Source organism: Akebia trifoliata, chromosome 1, assembly GCF_017979445.1.
Source record: "Akebia trifoliata isolate Shusen 1 chromosome 1, ASM1797944v1, whole genome shotgun sequence".
NCBI lineage: Eukaryota > Viridiplantae > Streptophyta > Magnoliopsida > Ranunculales > Lardizabalaceae > Akebia > Akebia trifoliata.
In genome coordinates this window covers 32902543-32924240 of record NC_141375.1, presented here as the reverse complement: position 1 = coordinate 32924240, position 21698 = coordinate 32902543, and the positions used below count along the sequence as shown (strand labels likewise).

Sequence of the window (21698 nt, the reverse complement as noted above, 5' to 3'; positions counted from 1 at the left end):
GCTGATTTTATCTAATAATCAGAGTTGGAACTACTTTCTTTCCTATTTTTAGTATAAAAAAGGTGATTATGTCAGATATTTTGTACCTTTCCTGTCACAGAATTTTACTAGTGCAGGTGGGTTTGTGTATTGGGTTTAAGGTTAGCTGATCATGGGATCCATGCCTCAATTGTATTCAAGTGTTGTTTCCATGACCTAGGTTCAAATCTCGTTGAACCCATGCATCTTCACATTGACTACTATCTGTATACTATCAATCTGACATCGAATAAGATGAGAAAAAGAGATGTAAGCCGTGGTTTGCCGACAAAAACAAAAAAAAAAATTGAATATGCATCGACAGAAGTAGGGATAATTATCTCCATAATAGGCATCCTAAAGAATTTCATTAATTGAGATGTTATAAATAAATAAATAAATAAATAAACATTTTAGGGGGGGTTCATATTATGGAGATAAATCATCTTTACACTACTATAAGACAATAAAATTATTTTTTAGGAGCATTTTTGAAAATAACAAAGATTCTGAGCTTGCTAATATCCATCCAATGCTTGTATTTGATATTAACATCGTGTCTGTTTACGTGTAAGCATATTTGGTGTGTGATATTCATTGTACATATACATGCGTTACCCTATTTTTTTCCTAATTAAATTCAAGAGATTTGGAACCACAAACTTGTTTCTCATCTCATTAGATAATAGATTTTTATATAATTTATATCAGTAAGAAGTCACAATTAGTCTTGATTGATGTATGGCACGCGAGTTTGTCTATAGTTTTAAAACATTATGTTGTAAAATAGACTTGTCATTAAGTATAATTGAGAGGTTGGTTCAGAGATTTAAATCTGTCGTCTTCCATTTTCCCGGATCGTTATCATTTTATAATTCGATGTATTATTGAAATCACATCAGAATAGAACCCAAAGATATAATTAATTAATCGACAATATGTTTTATGATTTATCGATAAATTAAGACTTGTTTGGAGTTTTCTAATTATCGTGTTTTGTTTCCTTTTCATTAGCTAGTTGTATTCTCTTTATGTTCTTTTCGACATCACTATCTGTTGTTTTCGTTAGTTAGCAATTTTTTTACAGGCCAATTTCTTATGTTCTTGATTGTCTTAATCACGCTTTATTAAGTCACGTAACAACCTTATTAGATTTATTTTAAGGTGGAAGATCAATTTCTAAGCAAAATTAGTTGTCTTTTTCAATACAGATCATCACATTTTTTTGTATGATTGGCTTTGTTAATGTTCTTATCAACATCAAAAGACTAGAGAAATGATCTTTTTCTCGAGGGTGTCAACACGTAGATTCTAGTATCGATATATTTTGTTGGTTCTAACAGTAGTTACGGTACGGGTTGATTATCAATGATCCCATTGAAACCTTCACGTACAATTATTTTATTGTATCTATTCCTTGTATATGTTTGCAGAATGGATTGTAGACCAACGAGCGATTCATTATGGTATCTTATTTTACTCAATTTTGTAACTATCTGCTCGAGGAGAAAATATGATATTTTGGGAAGAAAAATAAGTTGGTTACCGTTGGGATAACCAAAAAGGCATTAATTTTGTGTTAGAAAACCCGTGAATTTGTAAGGATTGTAATCATTCTCATACATAGTAAAACTCTAGCATCTCTCATCCCTGGACGTACGCATAGCTGAGCTACGTAAAATATTGCGTTTATTGTTGATTATTTTCTTGTTTCTTTGTTTAATCTATGCATTGCTAGATCTTGCATTTGATCCTGAAGACATCTATATCCATTTATTACTCTAATAATATAATTAGATGCCTTCAAATGATAAAATTGTTAACTGATGAGGAAAAAAATATCAACTTAATTATATTAAGCTTGATCTCAAAAATCAATGTAGTAATTTTAATTTGAAGCCTTTTGTTTCATTTATATTTTCAGTTGTTGGCTTAAAATCGATAATTTCATTGGAGAGGAGGGAGGAGACCTTCTAGAACACCATGTTAGAGCAATTGACCAATAATACGAATCCAACAATGATTTTCATTAAGGATGTCTTCTTTTATTCATTTATCCCCATAATGTAGCAAACAAAAAAGTTTCTCATAAATAAAAAAATTAAAAAAAATTAAAAAAAAAAAAAAATCCTTCTCTTTCTACCATAACCTTATGATGAGAAAAAGAATTATTACTATTCAGAAGAAGAAAAAAAATATTCATCACCATTATTCCATCTAATCATATATTTTATTATCCATTAGTTCTAAAGTTAATTAAATCAAATCAAGAACATGAAGAAAACCCATAGCTATCATATACATATATATATAATTAAAGAGAAAAAAGACAAAAAGATAAAAAAATCAAAATCAAAGCCCAATTAAATGGGGACAAACAAGTCACTCACACAATTTCATTTATTTTCTTGCTATAACATAATATATTTGTTCAAATAGTCCTCTCCTATAAGTTGTTACAATTAACTTCTATTATTATTATATATATAGATATATAGATATATATATATATTTTTCAGAAACATAATGTAAATTGTGGATAAAACTATATCAAGCAAAGTAGCCTAGAATCTTTATGCCAAACCAGCTACTTGAATTCAAAGACCCAAACCATAGATAAAGACTACAGTTGAAAGCTCCCTTCTTCCCCTTTGAGAGCTCCATTTGAGGTTGAAGAAGGAGTAGGATAATTCCTGCTTAGAAGCTCTTCTATCATTTGTAATGCAATTCTATCCTCTTCTTCCATCCCATCTCCAATTACATCTTCTTGATCCCTCTCCGGTGTCTCCGGCAACAATAGTGGTGTTGTCTTCATCGTCTCGGAGGAATCCGCATTCTTCTTCCCGAGCTCGACCGTCATGACCCAATTCGAATCCGAACTAGCCCCGGCACGCTTTTGCCAAACTCCAATATGGGAATTCTCGGTGTCGAGCCTAAGACATGTTAACGAAGGCGAGGGAGTCTTACAACACTTTCGAAGCTTGGCATTAAGTATCGCCGATAAACCCGTCGGAGACGAAGGAGAGTCTTCATTAGTCTTTGGGTCACCGGCCGGGGTCTTGATCATAGGGAAATTGGTCTTTGCATTTCGACCACTCATCAAGATAGCGGCCGCATCGTAAGCTCGAGCGGCCTCTTCGGCTGTTTCGAAAGTTCCTAGCCACACCCTTCTCTTCCTATAATACAAAAATTAATTAAAACACAATGATAGAATATCAACAAAAAAAAAAAAATTGTTATTTGTTATTGTTACTTGGTAGAAGATTATATATATATTATATATAGATTGAGATTTTACAAAAGTGGGTGCCGAATTTCAGAAACCCATGAGCCCCAGTGTCGTTGCCTGACGCCTCTGAACTTCTTTGATTGTACCATATTCTTGTCTCGGTGTTTGAAGAGTTTATTAAAGTACTGAGAGTTGCAGAAATGAAATCATGGAGGGGATTGTTAAATAACAGGTCATGAAAGAATCACTCTATAAGGGAAGAGATATGGTGTCGGTGAACTAAAAGTTTAGTACTTCTCAGTAATAAACATGTCACCTACACATCATATAAGTCGATAACGACTGTCATTAATGCTAATTTAACAAATAACAACTATCAAACCCAAGGTTTCATATTTTCTTATGAGTAGAATTTAGAAATCATAGTTTTAAAATTCGTCGACTACTCCAAGTCAATTTGATTTTATTCGATTGGATTTCAAGATGACTTGGTCCCAAATATGATGGAACCAACTCAACTAAATCTAGGCACCAAGTCGGTTGGGCTAGAAGCTAGACTAAGTTCTTTAATTATGTATTGTGGAGAACAAAAAAGTTAATATTTATAAAATTAAGTTTTTGAGTTGACTAAGATTTTTTTATTTATTTGGGAGCTTGTTTTTAACGAGTTCAGTAACTCAGTGTTCATGGGATTTGAACATCAATTTTGGTATTATCCCCCAAAGACTTTACCAACTAAGCTAACACTTGCTAAATACACTTTTATTTTATATTCATTTTCAAAAAGAATAAAGATTTTTTGATGCCCCCCTTCAACATACGCCCATTGTCGTGGCATGTGCTAGAACCATAGATCTTTTTTCTTGAGATACACAACTATACATATTCATGGAGATGTGTAGTTATGTATCCCGAGGAAAATATCTATGGTTTTAGCACATGACACTCTAGGGGGTGCATATGTCAGAGGGGGTGTCAGAAAATCACGACTCTTTCATATAATTCTAAGTTTTAAATAAAGAATGACGGTATTGGTAATTTTAGTTGAGAAATTATGTTGTAAAACTTGTCAAATCAAATCAAAACTCAACCAAATGGATTTGTCTCAATTATGTTTTGAGTTAATTTGGTCTGAAAATCGAACTTAAAAACTTGGTGAAGTCAAGTCAATTTAGTATCCGACCGTTGCCATTGTTCAGTAATAATTTCTTATAAACTTTGAAAAAGATTTATAAAAATATCCTCCAATAATAATAATAAAATCCTTGACTTTGGACAAAAGACAAAACAATAACACATTTGAAAAATATATTCATGAAGAAATATAGACATCATAGGGAATGGCGTTACTTAAGTATAAATGCTAAGTAGGTGTTTAGATAAGCTTTAAAAACGAACTTCTACTTCCGATGAGAAGTAGAAACGCTTCTTTAGATATTTGGATACTAGCTTCCAGCTCCTCGTGGGAAGATGAAGCTTGTTTCTCTGGAGTTACTTTAAGGGTGCTTCGAGCTCTCACGCAAAGTTGTTCCATAGCAGAGAGTTGGAAGTTCAATTCTTCGAAACTATCTAAAGGGTGCTCTGAACTCCAAGCCCCTGTGGAACAGTGTTCTAGAGCCCCTCTTTTTACAATTTTACCCTTAAAATTATCAATTTATTTCTTCTTAAACAAAAATCCTATATTACTATATAATATATATATATATATATATATATATATATATATATATATTTTTTTTTTTTATTATTCAGGATAGTTCTTGAGCACCAATCTAGTTTAAGAGTACTTCTCACAACGTTTCTCGAAGTTGATTCTCAAATGCGTATATACTTCTCTAACTCTTAATAGCATTCCAACGTCAGCTCTTCTTTAGAGAAAGGTCTCATTCTTGATCCGAGCAAGTCCTAAGTCCTTTTTTTTGGTAGTTGAGGTATTTGGATCTCTTAAAACATGCGACTAATCCTGGCCATGGGCGATCCCCTCCTCCCACCCCCACACACGTGTCGGGGTAAATTTTGGAATCAATCCCTAAGGTGGTCCCTATCCCTTTACCATGCACGCAAAAGGTAAATTTTGGAATAAATTTTTAAAAATGATCCTTAAAAGGGGGTTCCAATTCAAGACCTATGCTTAGTTACCAACACTTTAATGAGGACGTTTTTTTTCAAGAAATGTAATTTTCAGATCCCTTTATAAGGGAAAATTGTCCATATGAGCACACGTGGCAGTTTCTAATTCAGGAAAAATAAAGTAAAACTTCATTGAGAATCTTTTTAGGTTTCGTTCTAAATAACTTAAGAGTGAGTGGAGGGAAACAAAGGGGGTCGTTGTGAGGGCCCCACGTGGGTTGGAAAATAGAAGCTTATTCTTCAATAATCTTCTTCAATTCACGTAATTCCCAAAAAAAAAAAAAAAAAAAAAATTTTGAATGTGATGGACAATAATTATTTCGCAATTTAACTAAGGGGTATTTTTGTATTTTTCTTTAAAGTCTTAAATATTAATTGAGCCATGTAGTGACCTTAAAATTGTCCTTTATATTGCACATCCTGACGTCAAAGTAGGTGTTTTTTCACTTGTACTCTCAAGAAAAATATCTATAATTTTTACACACTGTCACGTCAAGACGTGGCATATGAGGTACAAAGTTGACGTCACTTCAGCATTATTTATATTAATTTTAAATAAATAATAAGCATTGATATCGTACTATTAGGTCCGTTGAAATTGGGTAATGAACTACCACTCTCGTGGTCGATATAAAAGCCATTGAATTAAATAAAAGTGTTGTTATTGACACCCCAACTTTTACTCATTACACTCCAATTAAAAATAAAAAAATAAATGAATGATTGTTTGAGGAGTGTGTGTGTGTGTGAATCTTTAATGGGGTTCTTATAAATAATTTGAGAAATTGGAATGTAATAAGTAAAAGTTTGGGTGCCAATAATAGGTCTGTTGAATAAAAAAGAAATTAAGCTTATTTTTATACGTAGATATTGTCCAAAACTTTTATCTTCTAAGTGGACCTCAGAAGATGCAACACGTTGCATTGTGAAAGGTAGGATCATATAAGTTCTATGGTCCTCGAAACTTAGTATAATTGTCCTTATTAAATTTTGAACTACACCCGTTGCAACCGCCAACAAATCAAAGTTGACATCACCGTCTTAAAGGAAAATTTTACGTCCTGCGTCGTCTGACAGCGAGTGTTCAACGAAAGGTTGAGTTAGAAGATATTCTCATCCTTAACCGTGTGGGCCACTTCGAAGTTTAGGACGTATGTTTATGTCACACGTGTCTGCCCACGTCTTATTAGCAATCTCCCATTTAATTGTAGAAAAATTCATGAATTTTTTATTTTTTTCAATGAAAGTATCATTCTCCGTATTATTAAATTATTTTGAATAATTCACGGATTTTAAATTTAAAAATAATAAAACACAATTTTTACAAATTTTTATAAAATTTAGTGAAAAAAAATACTACTATGACTTATTGTATATTGCAAAGTGTAAACTTGTAAATTTTAATGTGTTATACAATCTGACTTTGAAGTGATCATGCTTCAAAATTTTGGAAGAATCTACATTTTTACATGATAAATGTTATTTTTATCTTTAAAATAATAATGACATGACCCTCTACATTTATTTGAGATTACACTTTAATTTTTCAAATCGATGATTTGTCCCTTGACTTTAGTCTTCTTTTAAAAATCAATGGAACAATTACCTCAATGTTCATTATCATCACCATTACTAATTTCATCATCAACATCACTATTATTTGGTCGAATTTTTGAAATGAAACGAATAATACATGTATGAAACATATGTCGCATATTTTTCATTTATCGAATTTTAGATTAGATTTTTACAATCCAAAATCAAATATATATAACTTGAATTTTTCACAAATAATTTTTTCCATATTCCAGATTACTAACAAAGTACCCACTTTTGATGAATATTTGGGATATCGTTATATTTTCATACAAATACTCGATTTTATTTTCAAAATCAATTTATTTTACATCTTACATATGACAATGATGATAATTGGGGCTAGTGGTGGTGGTGGTGGTAGTGACTACGGTGATGTCAAGGACATTGATGAGAAGATGTCTCAAATATGCATAAAGAGCAAGATAAAAAATACTTTTGTATCTAGGTATCATGATAACGATCGAATAAGGTCTCATCACCAGACATATGGTAAAGAACCACTTTAATTCCCGACAGATTTAAAGTCATATATTCTTAAACTTACTCGATTGTTCAAATAACGACGTATTACATGTCCAAATATCAAGAGTGAGATATTTCACATATAGAAACAAAGTAAGAATAGTTGTTCACGATAAGAAATCCAATTTATTTCCATCTTATTTGGTTTAATAGTAGAAAAACTTAAATTTATAGAGAAAAAATGGTAGAATTATAATTTTTAGTGTTTTTATTAAACTTGATAATTTATGTTCTCTCTGATTTGAAGAGAAAAAAAATAGCAAAAAAATTAACCTATTTTTCTCATAATTTCTCTCAATTATTTTTCTTTTCTGTCCTCACTTAACAATCCAAAAAAGAGAAATGCAGATAAACTCACTTTTTTTTTTCTCTCTCCATTTGAAAATATCTTTAACCTATCGTCGAGTAAATATATTTTTTCCTTCTACAAAGTTTCAAGATTAATAAATAAAAATCCTGACTAACTTAATAAAATTTCAAATCTTACAAAGACTTGTTGTGGGGCCACATGGATTATCACATTGGTATATCCAACACCAGAGGCTTGCTTTTAGTTTTCATGGAAAATCTCTTATATGAAAAAAATATATATGAATCTTATTTAAAATGGTGAAAATGGACTGTTACCTCCCAAATTTAAATTCAACCCTAAAAATTAATTTTTTATTATTATTTATAGAATTGTTCTTAGAATTTCGTCCTCAATAACACTGTTGTTTCCTGCTAACATGGCCTACGGTTGACTTAAATATATTATATCTAGCTAATATAAGGGTTGATATGATGGGTTGCCACTTGTCACTGAGACAGTGAGATGAAGTAAATACACAAGACTGTACGACTGTCAGTGGATGATGGTTGAACCTGATCTTGAACCTATCCGAAAAGAGTAAGATCCAATCTAATAGCTTTAGATTAGGTCTCTACGGGATCGATTGCTGTTCGGATCTCAAAATTTGGATCTAAGTAGGACAATCATATTGGATCCGGATCGGATCTAATTAAATTAGTGAGCTGCTATTACACACCAACTTTTACTTATAACATATCAATACATATGTATTCAAATCGGCAAATTTAATTTCGAAAGGATTGGTGTGTTGCTACTAAAAGTTAGTGTGACAGTAGAATTTCTCTTAGACATGTTTTCTCGAGATACAATTAAAAACCATTTACGGTTATGTGTACACCTCCATGTCAGAAATGTGAGAATCACAGTAAATCCTAATGTCACCCCAGCATTACTCTTTATAATGTTCACATAGAAAACAAGTTGAACAAAAATCTTCCGACAGGTTTGATTACATGGATTGTGTGGAGTCCGCTTCCTTGTGTCTAGATAAGATGAGGTTGATATGATAGTAATTAAAAGAGGTGTAAGAAAGTGGCCCTATGTTGATAGGGCATAAAAAAAAAAAAAAAATAGAAATCCAACTATTTAATGATTAGAAGTGGGCATAATCATAGAACTTATCGAATTTTTATAAAACTTTAGAAAAATTTGTTGAAGATGGCGTCTCTAGAAAAAAAATATTTTGGTCCATCTCTAAAAATTTTTTCCAAAATTTTTCTGAATTTATTTGAATTAATCGAACTTTCCCCATCAAAATGATTTTCTAAATCCAAACTTAGTTATTATGAAAGCGGGAGTAAGAGCAGGAACAAGAATAGAAGAAAAAGCGAATTCTAGAACAAAAGTGATAGGTTGAGTGGATTGATTATGATGTAAATATAGAAAATGTAGTTGCACCAAATCATAATATTTCGAAAGATTCGATCAGATTTAAAAAAAAAAAAAAAAAAAAAAAAAAACTTAACTTGATTGATGGAACATGACATATTGTTGGTGGTAAGGTTGATAGTAACCATGTTTATTAGGTAAGATATGATTAAGGAGACCAAAACCCTTAATTAAGGTTTAATAATTTAGACCGTCAATACGTAATTGTATATGATTTTAGAGTAATAAAAAAGAGTAAGGTTAGATACATGATGAGAGAGAGAAATAGAAATAAAGCCTTAAAAGAAGAAAAATTATGAGATGTGTGTGTTGTCTGCCTATAAGAATGAAACTAATAATGTGGTTTAAGAGCAATCTACTTCTGCTACAAGCATACCACATGAAATCATTAACTCTTCCATGGTCCATGCTTAGAAAAATCAAGTTTTTCATTGTCCCACTAGTTTTTAGATGATAATTTTTTTTTCCAAGGATGATAAAGAGTCTTTGAAAAAGATCAACTTATAGGCCCCATGGAATTAAAACTTGGCCCAATGGAAGTCAATTTGAATAAACAAAGTGAACTCGTAACCAAGTTCGGATTTGACAATTATTTGTCGGTTTGGACTTACTTCGAGAAAGAATTTGAAATTATAGAAGTGACATTTTAAGCTCTAAGATAAGTAATTGGTTAGGTAGGTCATATGGATATCCGAACAATGATCTTCGACCCACACCCAAAAACCCAATGGGAATCAGAGTGGTTTGGGTATGGGTTACCCAATTCGTCAAAAAAGAATCGAATCGTGAATTGGTTCAAATCAAACTAGTTCACGCACGGTGAGTTCGTGAAATGTGACGAATTCAACGAAATGCATTTTACATTAATTTTTTTAAACCCCCTTTGCATGTTAATAATATTTGAGATATCCCCACTAAAATTTTCAACTAATAACATGCCACTTTCACCTTAGTCTTTAATAATAAACTAATGAAAAATGACCAAATACCCCCATGTTCAACATATAAATAAAAAAATAATGAATTTTTATTTTTCAAAATCTGACATTTTCAAATATCTTTTTTACCCTACTTATTACTTAAACCTTCAAATATCATTATATTTGTGACTCTATCTACCCCTACGAACCAAGTATATATATTCTCTTGAGTGGCGAATCATGAACCGCAAACCTGAATTCGAACACAACGACCCTACGAATGAGGTAACATAGGTTTGGCTTTGTAGGTCAATTATTGTCATCCTTACCAGCCTAATTAAGTCACTATCTTCTCATTTAAGATTTTCTTACAATATCATTATCATATTTATGCATCTTTGTCTTCTAATGAGTTGTTAAACTCAATAAATGAAATCTCACTTTAATCTCTAGCATTACTTTAAAATCTGGTATCTCATCGCGCTTGGTCCCCCCACTAAGACCTAGTTGATGAGTTCTGCTTGTAATTTCGTCTTCTACTGTTTGAATTAATTTAAAATTATTTATTAATATATATATATATATATATATATATATATATATATACAAACGTGTTTTGTTCTATGTGAATTAAAATTTTGGATTGAGCTGATTTTTGGTGAGGATGATCTTTATGACGAAGAGATCATCATTGTAAAAAAAATCAGCTAATGAGGTTAAAAGTTTCGGATTGAATTGATTTTTTGGTGAGGATGATCTCTATGATATATGAGTAGATATATGTGTACACGGATCTTGATCCATATCTATATATACTTAAATAATTGTAGTTTTTTTATATTATATTATTGATTAGTAGATGTTCATTGAAAAAAAATCTTATTTTTATAGATAACAAATATTTAAATCACTAATTTTTTTTTTTTTATAATTATTTTACATAAAAAATATAAATCCAGTTTAATCGACCAAGTTTTCATTACCGCATTCAAAATTTTCAATTCGAAAGGCTATTTTCATTGAAAACCTCAATAATTCACAAGTGATACAATGACGACTTGCTCAACCAAATAGCTTAGTACCTCCATTTGTTAACAATAAACTAGAAGGTGGCAAGTGCAAATGCACATGTATTTGAAGGGCTCATTTGTAATTTAAAATATTACTTAAATCGTGATTTTGAAGATTAGATAGTTAAAAAAAAAAAAAAAGGTATTTTTATAATTTTAAAAATTAATTAATCTAATTTTAGGAAAATGAGTACTAATGTTCTTGATTTTTCACCAAAATAACCTTGATTATATTAAGTTTAAATGTTAGGAGAGGGTATTTTTGGAATCCAAAATTTGATATGGACCCATTTCTAATACACCTTCTCATTGTAATAGTAAAGATATCATAGACATAGGTTCAAATCCTGTTAATAATAATAAATAAACAAATAAAAAAAACCAGTTTGAAGGATTAAGCATCAAGACTTGATCTCTGAAACTCATCATCCAGGGTTTTATTTGTACACCGTGTTGTATGATAGTAAAAGCAAACAAAAAGTCCAAGTTAGTTGTTGAGGGTGTCGACTACACGAGAAAGCATTATTCCCAACTCCCAAGTATAGTAAGGATATGGTAGTTGTCAGATGGATGCGGGTTTAGAATTTATCAGATACGAAATCGTCGTACCTACCATTGACTCTAGACCAATTACCTTAAATATAGTCTACCAACTAATAAATCCTTACCAGCCAACTGAAGTTCAATATTTCAATGGGCTTGGCCCACAAACTTAACAAACTATAGAATTGAATTCTCCAGTCCTTTTCTAGTGTTCGTAGAGATTGGTTATCCAATGTCCTTGAGCAGTAATTTTTTCTTTTGGAAGCACGTGAGAAGCATGGGACGAGGCTTTTATGGTAAAGATACCGATGTATCCAAACTAAAGTATGTATGGTGCTTGTCATATATATGGTTTAGAATTGATATACCATCACTGTTGGAGCTAGTGAGACTCAGTCATAGGAGAGAGAAAGGTGGGATAAGGTTTTGAAAAACTGTCATTGTTCAAATGGATTACTGCATTGGCAATCCAATCCACAACCCTCTAGATTTCATGGAAAACTTGATCCAAAAAAGATTGTGTGTGTGTGTGTGTGTGTGTGTGCGGTGGGAGGGGGGCCCATGGCATTAGATCATATTTTTGGATGCCAAAAGGTAAGTTCAACGATCTTACTAAGTCGTAAGGCTATTCCTACTCTTATCAACATACCTAGGTTGGTGTGACGTTATCAAAATACCCTGGTGATTTACATAGGGGTTGGTGTGGCCTTAGTAAAAATTGGTATGGTGTTATTTATTTATTTTTTTTTGACAAAAATACGGAGGTTGTTACAAATTAAAATTAAGCATAAAGGGATTTAAAATAAAAATAATCTAGCTCATTTAATTGATAAGAGCAACTCCAACACAAATAGGCATCTCTTGTGGGCATTTTATTGTCCAGAGCCTTTTTTGCCTATTCAAGAGGTCTTTACTCCAACCATATTAGCAAAAACCACTTTCCATAGATTCAATTACGATAAGATGTGCCGCAATTATCATCATTTTTTACCACCAATAAATAGAGAGAAAGAAATTCACTCTCTTCTTTTGCCTTTAACACTTTCTCACTTCAAAATTTTTTAAAGTAAAGAACTAAACTCCGAGTACGTTAGAACTCTTTTGGAGGGCTTTGGCTTTGTATAACAACAATTGAGAGAGACACAAAGCGAGAGCCCGAGTGCGTTGGAGTTGCTCTAAAAATGTTATATATCTTGATTACTTTTAAATTTTCTTTTTTAGAAGAATGCGGATGGAAATGAAAATAGATATGAATACTCCTTCAACAATGAAAAAAGTGATCGACTAAAAGTTTTACCAAAAACGTGATTTTGGACATGTTGGAAAGGAGGAATAAGAGCCATTTAGTCAACCCCAAATCCCATGGATAAGGCTTTGATGATGATTAGTGATTTTGCTTTTCTTTTCCAACTTTGCCTATGATGATGTTTTTTATTTGATCAAATTCTTATGATAACCAACTAATGGAATATGCCACTCAAAAAATATATATGTATATACTAAATTGACGTGGCATGCGCACAAAACCAAAGATTTTTTCCCTGGGAGACACAAGGGAAAACATATGGTTCTGTGCTCATGCTTTGTTAGATGAGTATATGTTTTTTTAAATGAGTTTATCACTACACACAGATCTATTCTTCTTCTTCTTCTTCTTCTTTTAGAGTTTTTATTAATTTGAACACAAATTCTAATTTTCTATAATTAGTGGCTCTATTGATATATTTTAGTGGATTTTAATTCCTATAAAAGGCCATCTCACGATAGATAGGTCCCATGACTTGGGGACAATGATAGAATTAATCATCATCTTGAAGAGGTCTAGGTATAAGTGAAAATATGTGTGATTTGAGATTTGTGTTATGTTGGGGCAGATTTTTTGTGTCAAAAGAAAAACTTTTGTTGAGAGTTATTAATTTAAGTATCGGAGGTTCTTTAACATGTACCACACAGGTACCCCCAAGATGAAGATGACAACAATACATATGAAAAGATTGCATCTACAAGAAACTGAATTTCGAGCATTGGTAATGTCGTGGTGTTTATATTTGAATAATAATTAGTATCTTGGATTAATAGACACGCAATCCCCTTCGTCCTTCCTCTTCTTTAATTGGACAACTAGAGGTACCTTTATTCTATTAAAAAACATTCCAAAGGCCATCATCTCACAAAAAAAATAAAGAACGAAAGCTGGCCCACCAAACATAAAGAGCTAATTTCATCATCTTAGAAGTCCCAACCCATAATCCATCTTAAAAATCGAAGGTCATCATCTCTTAATAGTACATTTAGTAAGACTTTATACTCAGTCCATGAACCCCACTCTCTACATATCTCACGATTGAAATATCAAAATTGTCCTAACTGTTTGAACCCGTCATTTTCGTCCAAAAAAATTGGATTTCCAACATTTCAGTCGAGTTTTGGAGACTCCATTCAGACGTAAAAGATTTGAGATTTAAAAGTCATTTCAAAATTTTTTTTTCAAACATTTTGAAGACGTGTGTAAAAAGAATAATATTTTTTTTACTTTATTTTTAGATGAAAATCGATCAAGGATAGTTCTTTTGGTTTGAAATTATCGACACAAGTTGTTATGTCAAGTTTTTAGTCAATATTTCATGTACTTTAGTAAAAAAAGACTTGAAGAAAAAAAAAACAGGTGAATTTTACCAACATCCAGCTCACCATTCTTTATTATCAAGTTCAACATTAATATTTTTTAAATTGTCAAATTCTAAAATAAAAAATATTGAACTTGACAATAAAAAATGGTGAGCTCGATACTATAAATATTTTGGAATATCAACTTTGTTCTTCATTTTTGTTATAAATTGTAGAAATAAATCAAAAAATACATCTAATGTTCAAATTATAATTATATTATTTCCATTTGTCATTCATGATAAAATATTGTTGAAAATGATAGCAATTGCTGTTGGAAAACCTAAATATATGAAAAAGATGAGAAAAAAGAGCAGTTCGACTATTTCAAGAACATTATGTGTGAGTTAAGGTTGAGAGAACATTAAGAAGACTATCAAGTTATTATCGAAAACTTAGGGATTATTTAAAAAGAAATTCCTCCTCTAAGATCCTTTGAGTAATTTTCCCTAAAAGAATCTAAGGAAGCACATCCATGCCTTCCTAAGCTTTAAATTTCCTCTTCAATAACCGTAAGACTCGAGAAAATGGATTAAGCTTTACTTTCTACTTGAAAACTCAGTGTTATTTTATATCGTAGATGTGATTGAGATGGCTTGGATGAAATCATCAAAATCTAGACGGAATAGGCTCGGATGGATGAAATATTAAAAATTGAGATAACTTACCCAAAGTGTTAGATCTCAATTAATATTTTAAACAATGTTAGAATTGTTGTTGGAATCAGCATTTTTATGAGCCACTTTGTTAAGTAGTATGCCTTGTGTGGGTAGAAAATACTTTCTCTACCTTAATCCCTGAAATTTTTTTAGTATGAAAGTGGTGGTTTGTTGATCCTTACTTCACTAGTCGGGATCTGCGATTGCATTCTGATGATCAAATTAGAAAATTCATGTAAAACAAATGGATAAAAATAAAATGTGGATAACGTACATTTGGCTTCAAATGAACCCAAATTTATAGAGTTTCAAATACTTGTATATTTAGCAAAAATGTTCTATAGATATTAGTTGACATGGATATTTTGCAAAAATGTTCGATATAATAATGGTTTGTATGCAAATAATGAAATAATATTTTTTGATTCATCATCTAGTAATCTAATTCATAAATAAATATATTACTTTAAAGTTTAAATCCAATACAAACCGATTTAAAAGTGTAACGAGATGACTCTTCCGATTCAACTCGGTCTTGGAGGTTACCGAGACGATTCAAAAACTCTGGTTCGAAAACTATGGTAGCATGTTGAGCTTTACGCGACGCAGAGAAGGAGTTGCTTTGCCTTAATCTTCGAACAATGGATCTTTTTCTTCTTGGCTACTCTTCTGAGTTTCTATTGGAAATCTTCTCTCTCTCCTACTTTTCATCTCTCTTGCAGTACTCTTTGAAGCTAAGTTCGTATCAGATTCTCTCTTTTCTCTCTTTCTCTAGGTTTTGGTTGCTTTCTTCTACTTCACAGAGTAACAGAGAGATGATTAACGGATTTTTTTCTTGCTTTAATAACCCTAGATTCTCTGAAGAAACTCTTTGTATTCAAGTTCAAATTTCTCACGAATCCTTTTGTCTGTCCTCCTATAAAATCCGCTCGATGGAATGCCATCTCGTAAATTGAAGTTTTTAGCAACAAGAACTCTCTATTAAGGTTTCATGTCAGATCTCGTCTTCAATTTCGCTTAGTTCGCTTTGTTGGAGTCTGTAATTCTTGTTTCTTTGCTAGTTTTAGTTCATTAAAGTGATCATTCTTGAACTTGAAATGTTGTGGTGTTTTTGTTTCTCTTAAAGGCGAGGAATAGTGATGAATCTGCTCCACGGTACGCTTCACGCGACGATCTTAGAAGCTGATTTGTTATTGCATCGTGACGGAGCTACAGGAGGTGTGTACGAGAAGGTATCTGATGTGTGAACTTTCTGAGGGATTATGTTTAATCTGTTTTCTTGATTTTTCTGCTTTTTCAAGTGTAAATTTTTTGCTTATTTTTCCTGAAAAGCAGATAAGAAATAATGATTTACGTGGTCTCTGCCAGGATCTGTAGAACATTCAGGAAAATCTTCTGTAATTTACATCCTCCACTTTGAGAGTTCTGGATTCTGGAAGATGTTTGTGATGATTTTGTAAAACTCCTGAATGTAGTTGAGTAGATTCTTGATTAATAAGCAGCTGTGTTGGTGCCATTTTTTTTTTGTGTGCCAAAAAAAGGTATTTTTGTGGCTCAAAATGGTGATCCAACAGGTCCTAAACTATAAGATACTTCCAAGAGAAAGTTGCAAAGATTTTAGAAAATATACAATAGTTGTTTATTTTGAAAGCTTTTTAAATAACAATGATAATTAAAGTTTCTGAGAGCTTTTAAGATCGAGAGCAAATTCTAAGAAAATTTCCGATGAAAAGTTTCTTGGATTTTATCTAGCTCTAATCTGTTGAATTTCTTTTTTGAGTTTGTCTTTATTTTTCCCTCTGTGTGCAGAGTTGCTACATTTACAGATTTAGCCATGCTCCAGAGTCTAGAACTCTCAAAATATACTAGTATTAAAAGATTCTCGGCAAAAGGTTTTCAATTATGTATTTATGTACATTTTCATTTTGTATGGTTACAAAGATCTTAAAAAGCTTCACTTTCAAATTTATAGTTTATCGTTGTTCTTGCATTGGTATTTAATTCTTAGCATCTCTATTAAAAGCATGCCCTATATTTTATCATTCTAAATTTTTTTAAAGACCAAGAACACCATTACGAACCTTCTGATATATTTATGAACATGTAAGTGCCTTAGTCTGCTTGATCTTAGATTCTAAAAGTATATCTAATCGATGATTTCTGTTTCATATATTTTATTTTTCGTCAGAAAGTTGTGAATGAAATATGAGTTTACCAGTGTCCTCTATAACTGGATTTTCCATTTCTTTGGAACTTAAGAGTTTCTGTTGAATATATCACCTACATTTCCGGTATTATTTTATTGGAAATCAGTGCCAATCAATGGAAAGTTGGTGTGAAGACTTCTAAAGGACTGAATATATTCTAAAATAGCTTGTAGTGATGATTGTTATTCTGTAATGGTGAAGAATCCAAAGAATTTTTGTACATTGATCTTTAATGTGAAATCATTTTACTGAAACCTAGATAATGTTATTTCTTGTTTTTCTATCTAAACAACCATGCATTAGAGAGAATTCTGAACAAAATTGCACTTTTTTGGGGTCAAAGAATGTCCTTTTTTAAACGCCATCACTCCATTCAGATGTAGAGTTGCTTGTTTTCTCTCTCTCTGAAATCCATCATATATTTTGTGGATAGATGTGAACCCAACATGGTTTCACTTATTTCTTTTAGTAATTTAGCTTTATTTCTTTTACCCTTTTGTCTTACTTTTCTTTCTTACTGGAAATCTGGAGACTGCTGGTACACAAACACCATCAAAGAGAAGGTTATTTTCCAGGATAAAGAAAGTGTTGTTGTGCCACCATCAGGTCATCTTTATTAAAATTATGACATTTCATTCAAATTATCAAGTAATCTTCTTTTCATTCTCTTAATTTATGCTAAACACCTTGAAAATTCCTTCTTGTAGGTTTTGGAGGACATCGAGGAGAGCGTTGGTCTTACCAGATTCTATGCAACCATTGATCTTGAAAAGGCTAGAGTTGGTCGGACTAAACTGATTTACAAAGAGAAGGTCCATCCACAGTGGAATGAGTCTTTTCGCATATATTGTGCCCATGTGGCTTCTAGTGTTATCTTCACTGTCAAAAACAATAATCCTATCGGGACAATCCTAATTGGAAGAGCTTACTTGCCTGTTGAGAAAATCCTAAATGGGAATGAACTTGATATATGGCTTGAAATCTTGGATGAGAACCATGATCCTGTAAATGGGGGTGCTAAGATCCATGTGAAGTTACAATTTTTCAATGTTACTCGAGACCTTGATTGGTGTTGTGGGATTAGAAGTCCTAACTTCATTGGAGTCCCTAACACATTCTTCAGGCAGAGGGAGGGATGTAGAGTTACTCTGTATCAAGATGCCCATGTCCCAGACAACTGCATCCCAAAAATCCCTCTTTCAGGAGGCAAGTATTATGAAGCCCACAGATGTTGGGAGGATGTGTTTGATGCCATCTCTAAGGCAAAGCACTTAATCTACATTACGGGGTGGTCCGTATATACTGAGATCAAATTGGTGAGGGACGCGAGGAGGCGAAATCTGAACGAAGTTGTTACTCTTGGGAATTTGCTCAAGAAGAAGGCAAGTGAAGGTGTCAAGGTTCATATGCTTGTTTGGGATGACAGAACTTCTGTTAGTGCATTGAGGAGGGATGGATTGATGGCCACACATGATGAAGATACTGCAAATTACTTCAAGTACACCGATGTTCGCTGCATCTCGTGTCCCCGTAATCCTGATAATGGGAGGAGTATAGTTCAAGGCTTGGAGATTTCTACGATGTTCACTCATCACCAGAAGACTGTTGTGGTGGATGGTGATCCTATTGAAGGGTCACAACAGAGGAGGATTGTGAGTTTTGTTGGGGGTATTGATCTTTGTAACGGAAGATATGATTCACCTTTCCATCCCCTTTTCCGGACCTTGGATACAACCCACCATGGTGATTTCCATCAGCCCAACTTCACTGATGCTTCAAGTTCTAAAGGTGGTCCGAGGGAGCCCTGGCACGACATTCACTGTAAGCTAGAAGGGCCCATTGCTTGGGACGTTTTGTATAACTTTGAGCAAAGGTGGTTGAAGCAAGTTGATAAGTATCCACTTGTTAATGTCAGAGACCTTCCCAACATCATTATTCCAACCTCTCCGGTTATAGTGACAGAAGACCCTGATACATGGAATGTTCAGTTATTCCGATCCATTGATGGTGGGGCTGTTTTTGGCTTCCCTGACACACCTGAGGAGGTAGCCATAGCCGGCCTTATTACTGGAAAAGATAACATCATTGAACGAAGCATTCAAGATGCTTATATAAATGCAATTCGACGAGCAAAAAATTTCATTTATATCGAAAATCAGTATTTCCTTGGAAGTTCATACAGTTGGAAACCAAGTGATGACATTAAGGTTGAGGATATCGGTGCTTTGCATCTTATTCCAAAGGAACTCTCCCTAAAGATTGTTAGTAAGATTCAAGCAGGGGAGAGGTTTGCCGTCTATGTTGTACTTCCTATGTGGCCAGAGGGAATCCCAGAGAGCCAATCAGTTCAGGCAATATTAGATTGGCAGAAGAGGACAATGGAGATGATGTACACTGATATCACTCGTGCCCTCAATGATGTGGGGCTTCAGGCAAACCCCAAGGACTACTTGGCATTCTTCTGCCTTGGGAATCGCGAAGTAAAGTTGAGCACAGAGTCTATACCACTGCAGAAACCAGACCCCAATTCGGATTATAGTAGAGCTCAGCAGGCTCGGCGTTTCATGATCTACGTCCATTCAAAGATGATGATTGGTAAGTGAGCACTTCTGGAGTTTGTAAAATTCCAAGTAGCTTCTCTGAATTTTATTTGAGAGATTCTATTGCCACACCAACTTTTGCTAATGCCACCCCAATTCGTATTTGAATGACTAATGATAAAATGACGCGTTGACACATATGCGGTCTGTACGCAGTTGACTTGGCAAGTGCACAGAACCATAGATTTTTTTCCTCGTGTATCCCAAAGAAAAGATCTACGGTTCTGTTCACTTGCCACATCAATTGCGCACATGTTAGTGCGTCATTTTATCATGACTATTTAAATGCCAAAGAATTAACACACATCTTGGGGTGGCTTTAGCAAAAGTTGGTGTGGCAATAGAAGCCCTCTTCTATTTTTGAAAATTCTATCCCCCACTTGTGACTCATCCAGTCTGTCTCAACTTGGAACTCACAAAATCTATTTTGAACAGATTTCCTTATTTTTTTTAACCCAAGTCTTGGTCGAATATTGTCAACTCAACTGGTTCTTAATTCTCGATACTTGTTCACATGAGCCCTTTTGCAGTTGACGATGAATACATAATCATTGGATCTGCCAACATTAACCAGAGATCAATGGATGGTGGAAGGGACTCTGAGATTGCCATGGGGGCATACCAACCTCATCATCTAGCTGATAGTCAACTACCCCGGGGTCAGATCCACGGCTTCCGGATGGCATTGTGGTATGAGCACCTTGAAAAGCGTGATGACTCCTTTCTCCATCCTGAGAGCTTAGAGTGTATCAGAAAAGTGAACATGATCGCTGACAATCTCTGGGTCATGTATTCGAGTGAGGAAATATATGAATTGCCAGGACACCTACTTAGCTACCCAATTAAAAGTCACCGACAATGGAATCACCGAGATTCCCGGGATGACGTTCTTCCCCGACACCAAGGCTGGCATCCTCGGTACCAAATCTGAATATCTTCCTCCCATCCTCACTACATAATGACATTTTTACATAATTTTGGATATAGTAATTGATCTCTTGACTTCCTTGTTGGTTACTGCACTAGTTGGTTGTGCCATTATGAACTTATGCTATAGAGATGGATGTTAACTACAATAATTATAACTAGTTTTGAGGCACATGAGGTGCACTTAATCAACTAATGGAATTTCCCTTTTAAGAACCATAAGCTTCTTATTTTATTTTATTTTTAAATCTTCTGCTAGTCAAATAAATCAAATTATTGTATTATTGGAATTTTAAAGATAAATTTTGTACTTTGAGAAAATAGTTAGTGACTGTGCTTGTTGGAAATGTATCTGCCATTGCCTTCTAATAAAAACATTTTTACCACAAAACGGAATCATAGATTAAATAAAAGCTATGAAATCTTTGAAATTCTTATGTAGGAAAACAGAGAGAGAAACTATAGGAAACACCTCAGTTTTGCATATTTCTTTATTTATTTCTTAGGGTGAAAACTGAAAATGGATAGTTCGGTTGAATGGAATTGTGAAAAGACACAGCTACCCTTGAGTTAATGAAAGAAAGAAAGAAAGAAAGAAAAACTATTAGTTTCTCTAAAGGAACAATTTTCTTTCCAAGTAGTAGATATTATTGTAATGGTCTGATGTTTTTTTTTTGTTGTGATGTCTACTGCATAGTTTATGAGTAGGTAGCGTCATTCAAAATGCATGCAGCCAACTTCAACAAGGGCTCCAAATTTCAAATGTTAAGGTATTGATAGTTAATACTACTTAAAGGTGTTCTATTTACTTGAAGTTCCTGTTACATACCTGATGAAGTAAGGTTTGGTTTTTTTGTTTCCTTTGT

General features: G+C 33.1%; 2 protein-coding genes across 2 annotated transcripts; one reads left to right on the top strand and one right to left on the bottom strand.

The window, feature by feature from the left end:
* Positions 1 to 2356: 2356 nt before the first annotated feature.
* Positions 2357 to 3540, bottom strand: LOC147411883 (ethylene-responsive transcription factor WIN1-like). Its single transcript, XM_086453419.1, has 2 exons — positions 3317 to 3540; positions 2357 to 3194 (listed from the first exon to the last, which is right to left on the bottom strand). Exons 1-2 carry the CDS (start codon positions 3394 to 3396, stop codon positions 2642 to 2644), a joined length of 633 nt encoding a protein of 210 aa, XP_086309545.1. The 5' UTR covers positions 3397 to 3540; the 3' UTR covers positions 2357 to 2641.
* A 12087-nt stretch (positions 3541 to 15627) lies between these two features.
* Positions 15628 to 21054, top strand: LOC147411882 (phospholipase D alpha 1-like). The gene is given in 6 exon segments (XM_086453408.1): positions 15628 to 16084; positions 16225 to 16330; positions 17837 to 17911; positions 18013 to 19900; positions 20436 to 20749; positions 20751 to 21054. Coding segments are annotated over 5 exon segments (2484 nt in total). The 5' UTR covers positions 15628 to 16084; positions 16225 to 16237; the 3' UTR covers positions 20865 to 21054.
* Positions 21055 to 21698: the final 644 nt, after the last annotated feature.

Excerpts from the sequence above, each read along its gene's own strand:
- LOC147411883 (XM_086453419.1), bottom strand. The coding sequence starts at position 3,396 with ATGGTACAATCAAAGAAGTTCAGAGGCGTCAGGCAACGACACTGGGGC. Across the intron at positions 3,195-3,316 it reads GAAATTCGGCACCCACTTTT|GAAGAGAAGGGTGTGGCTAG; the intron begins GTAAAATCTCAA and ends TTTGTATTATAG.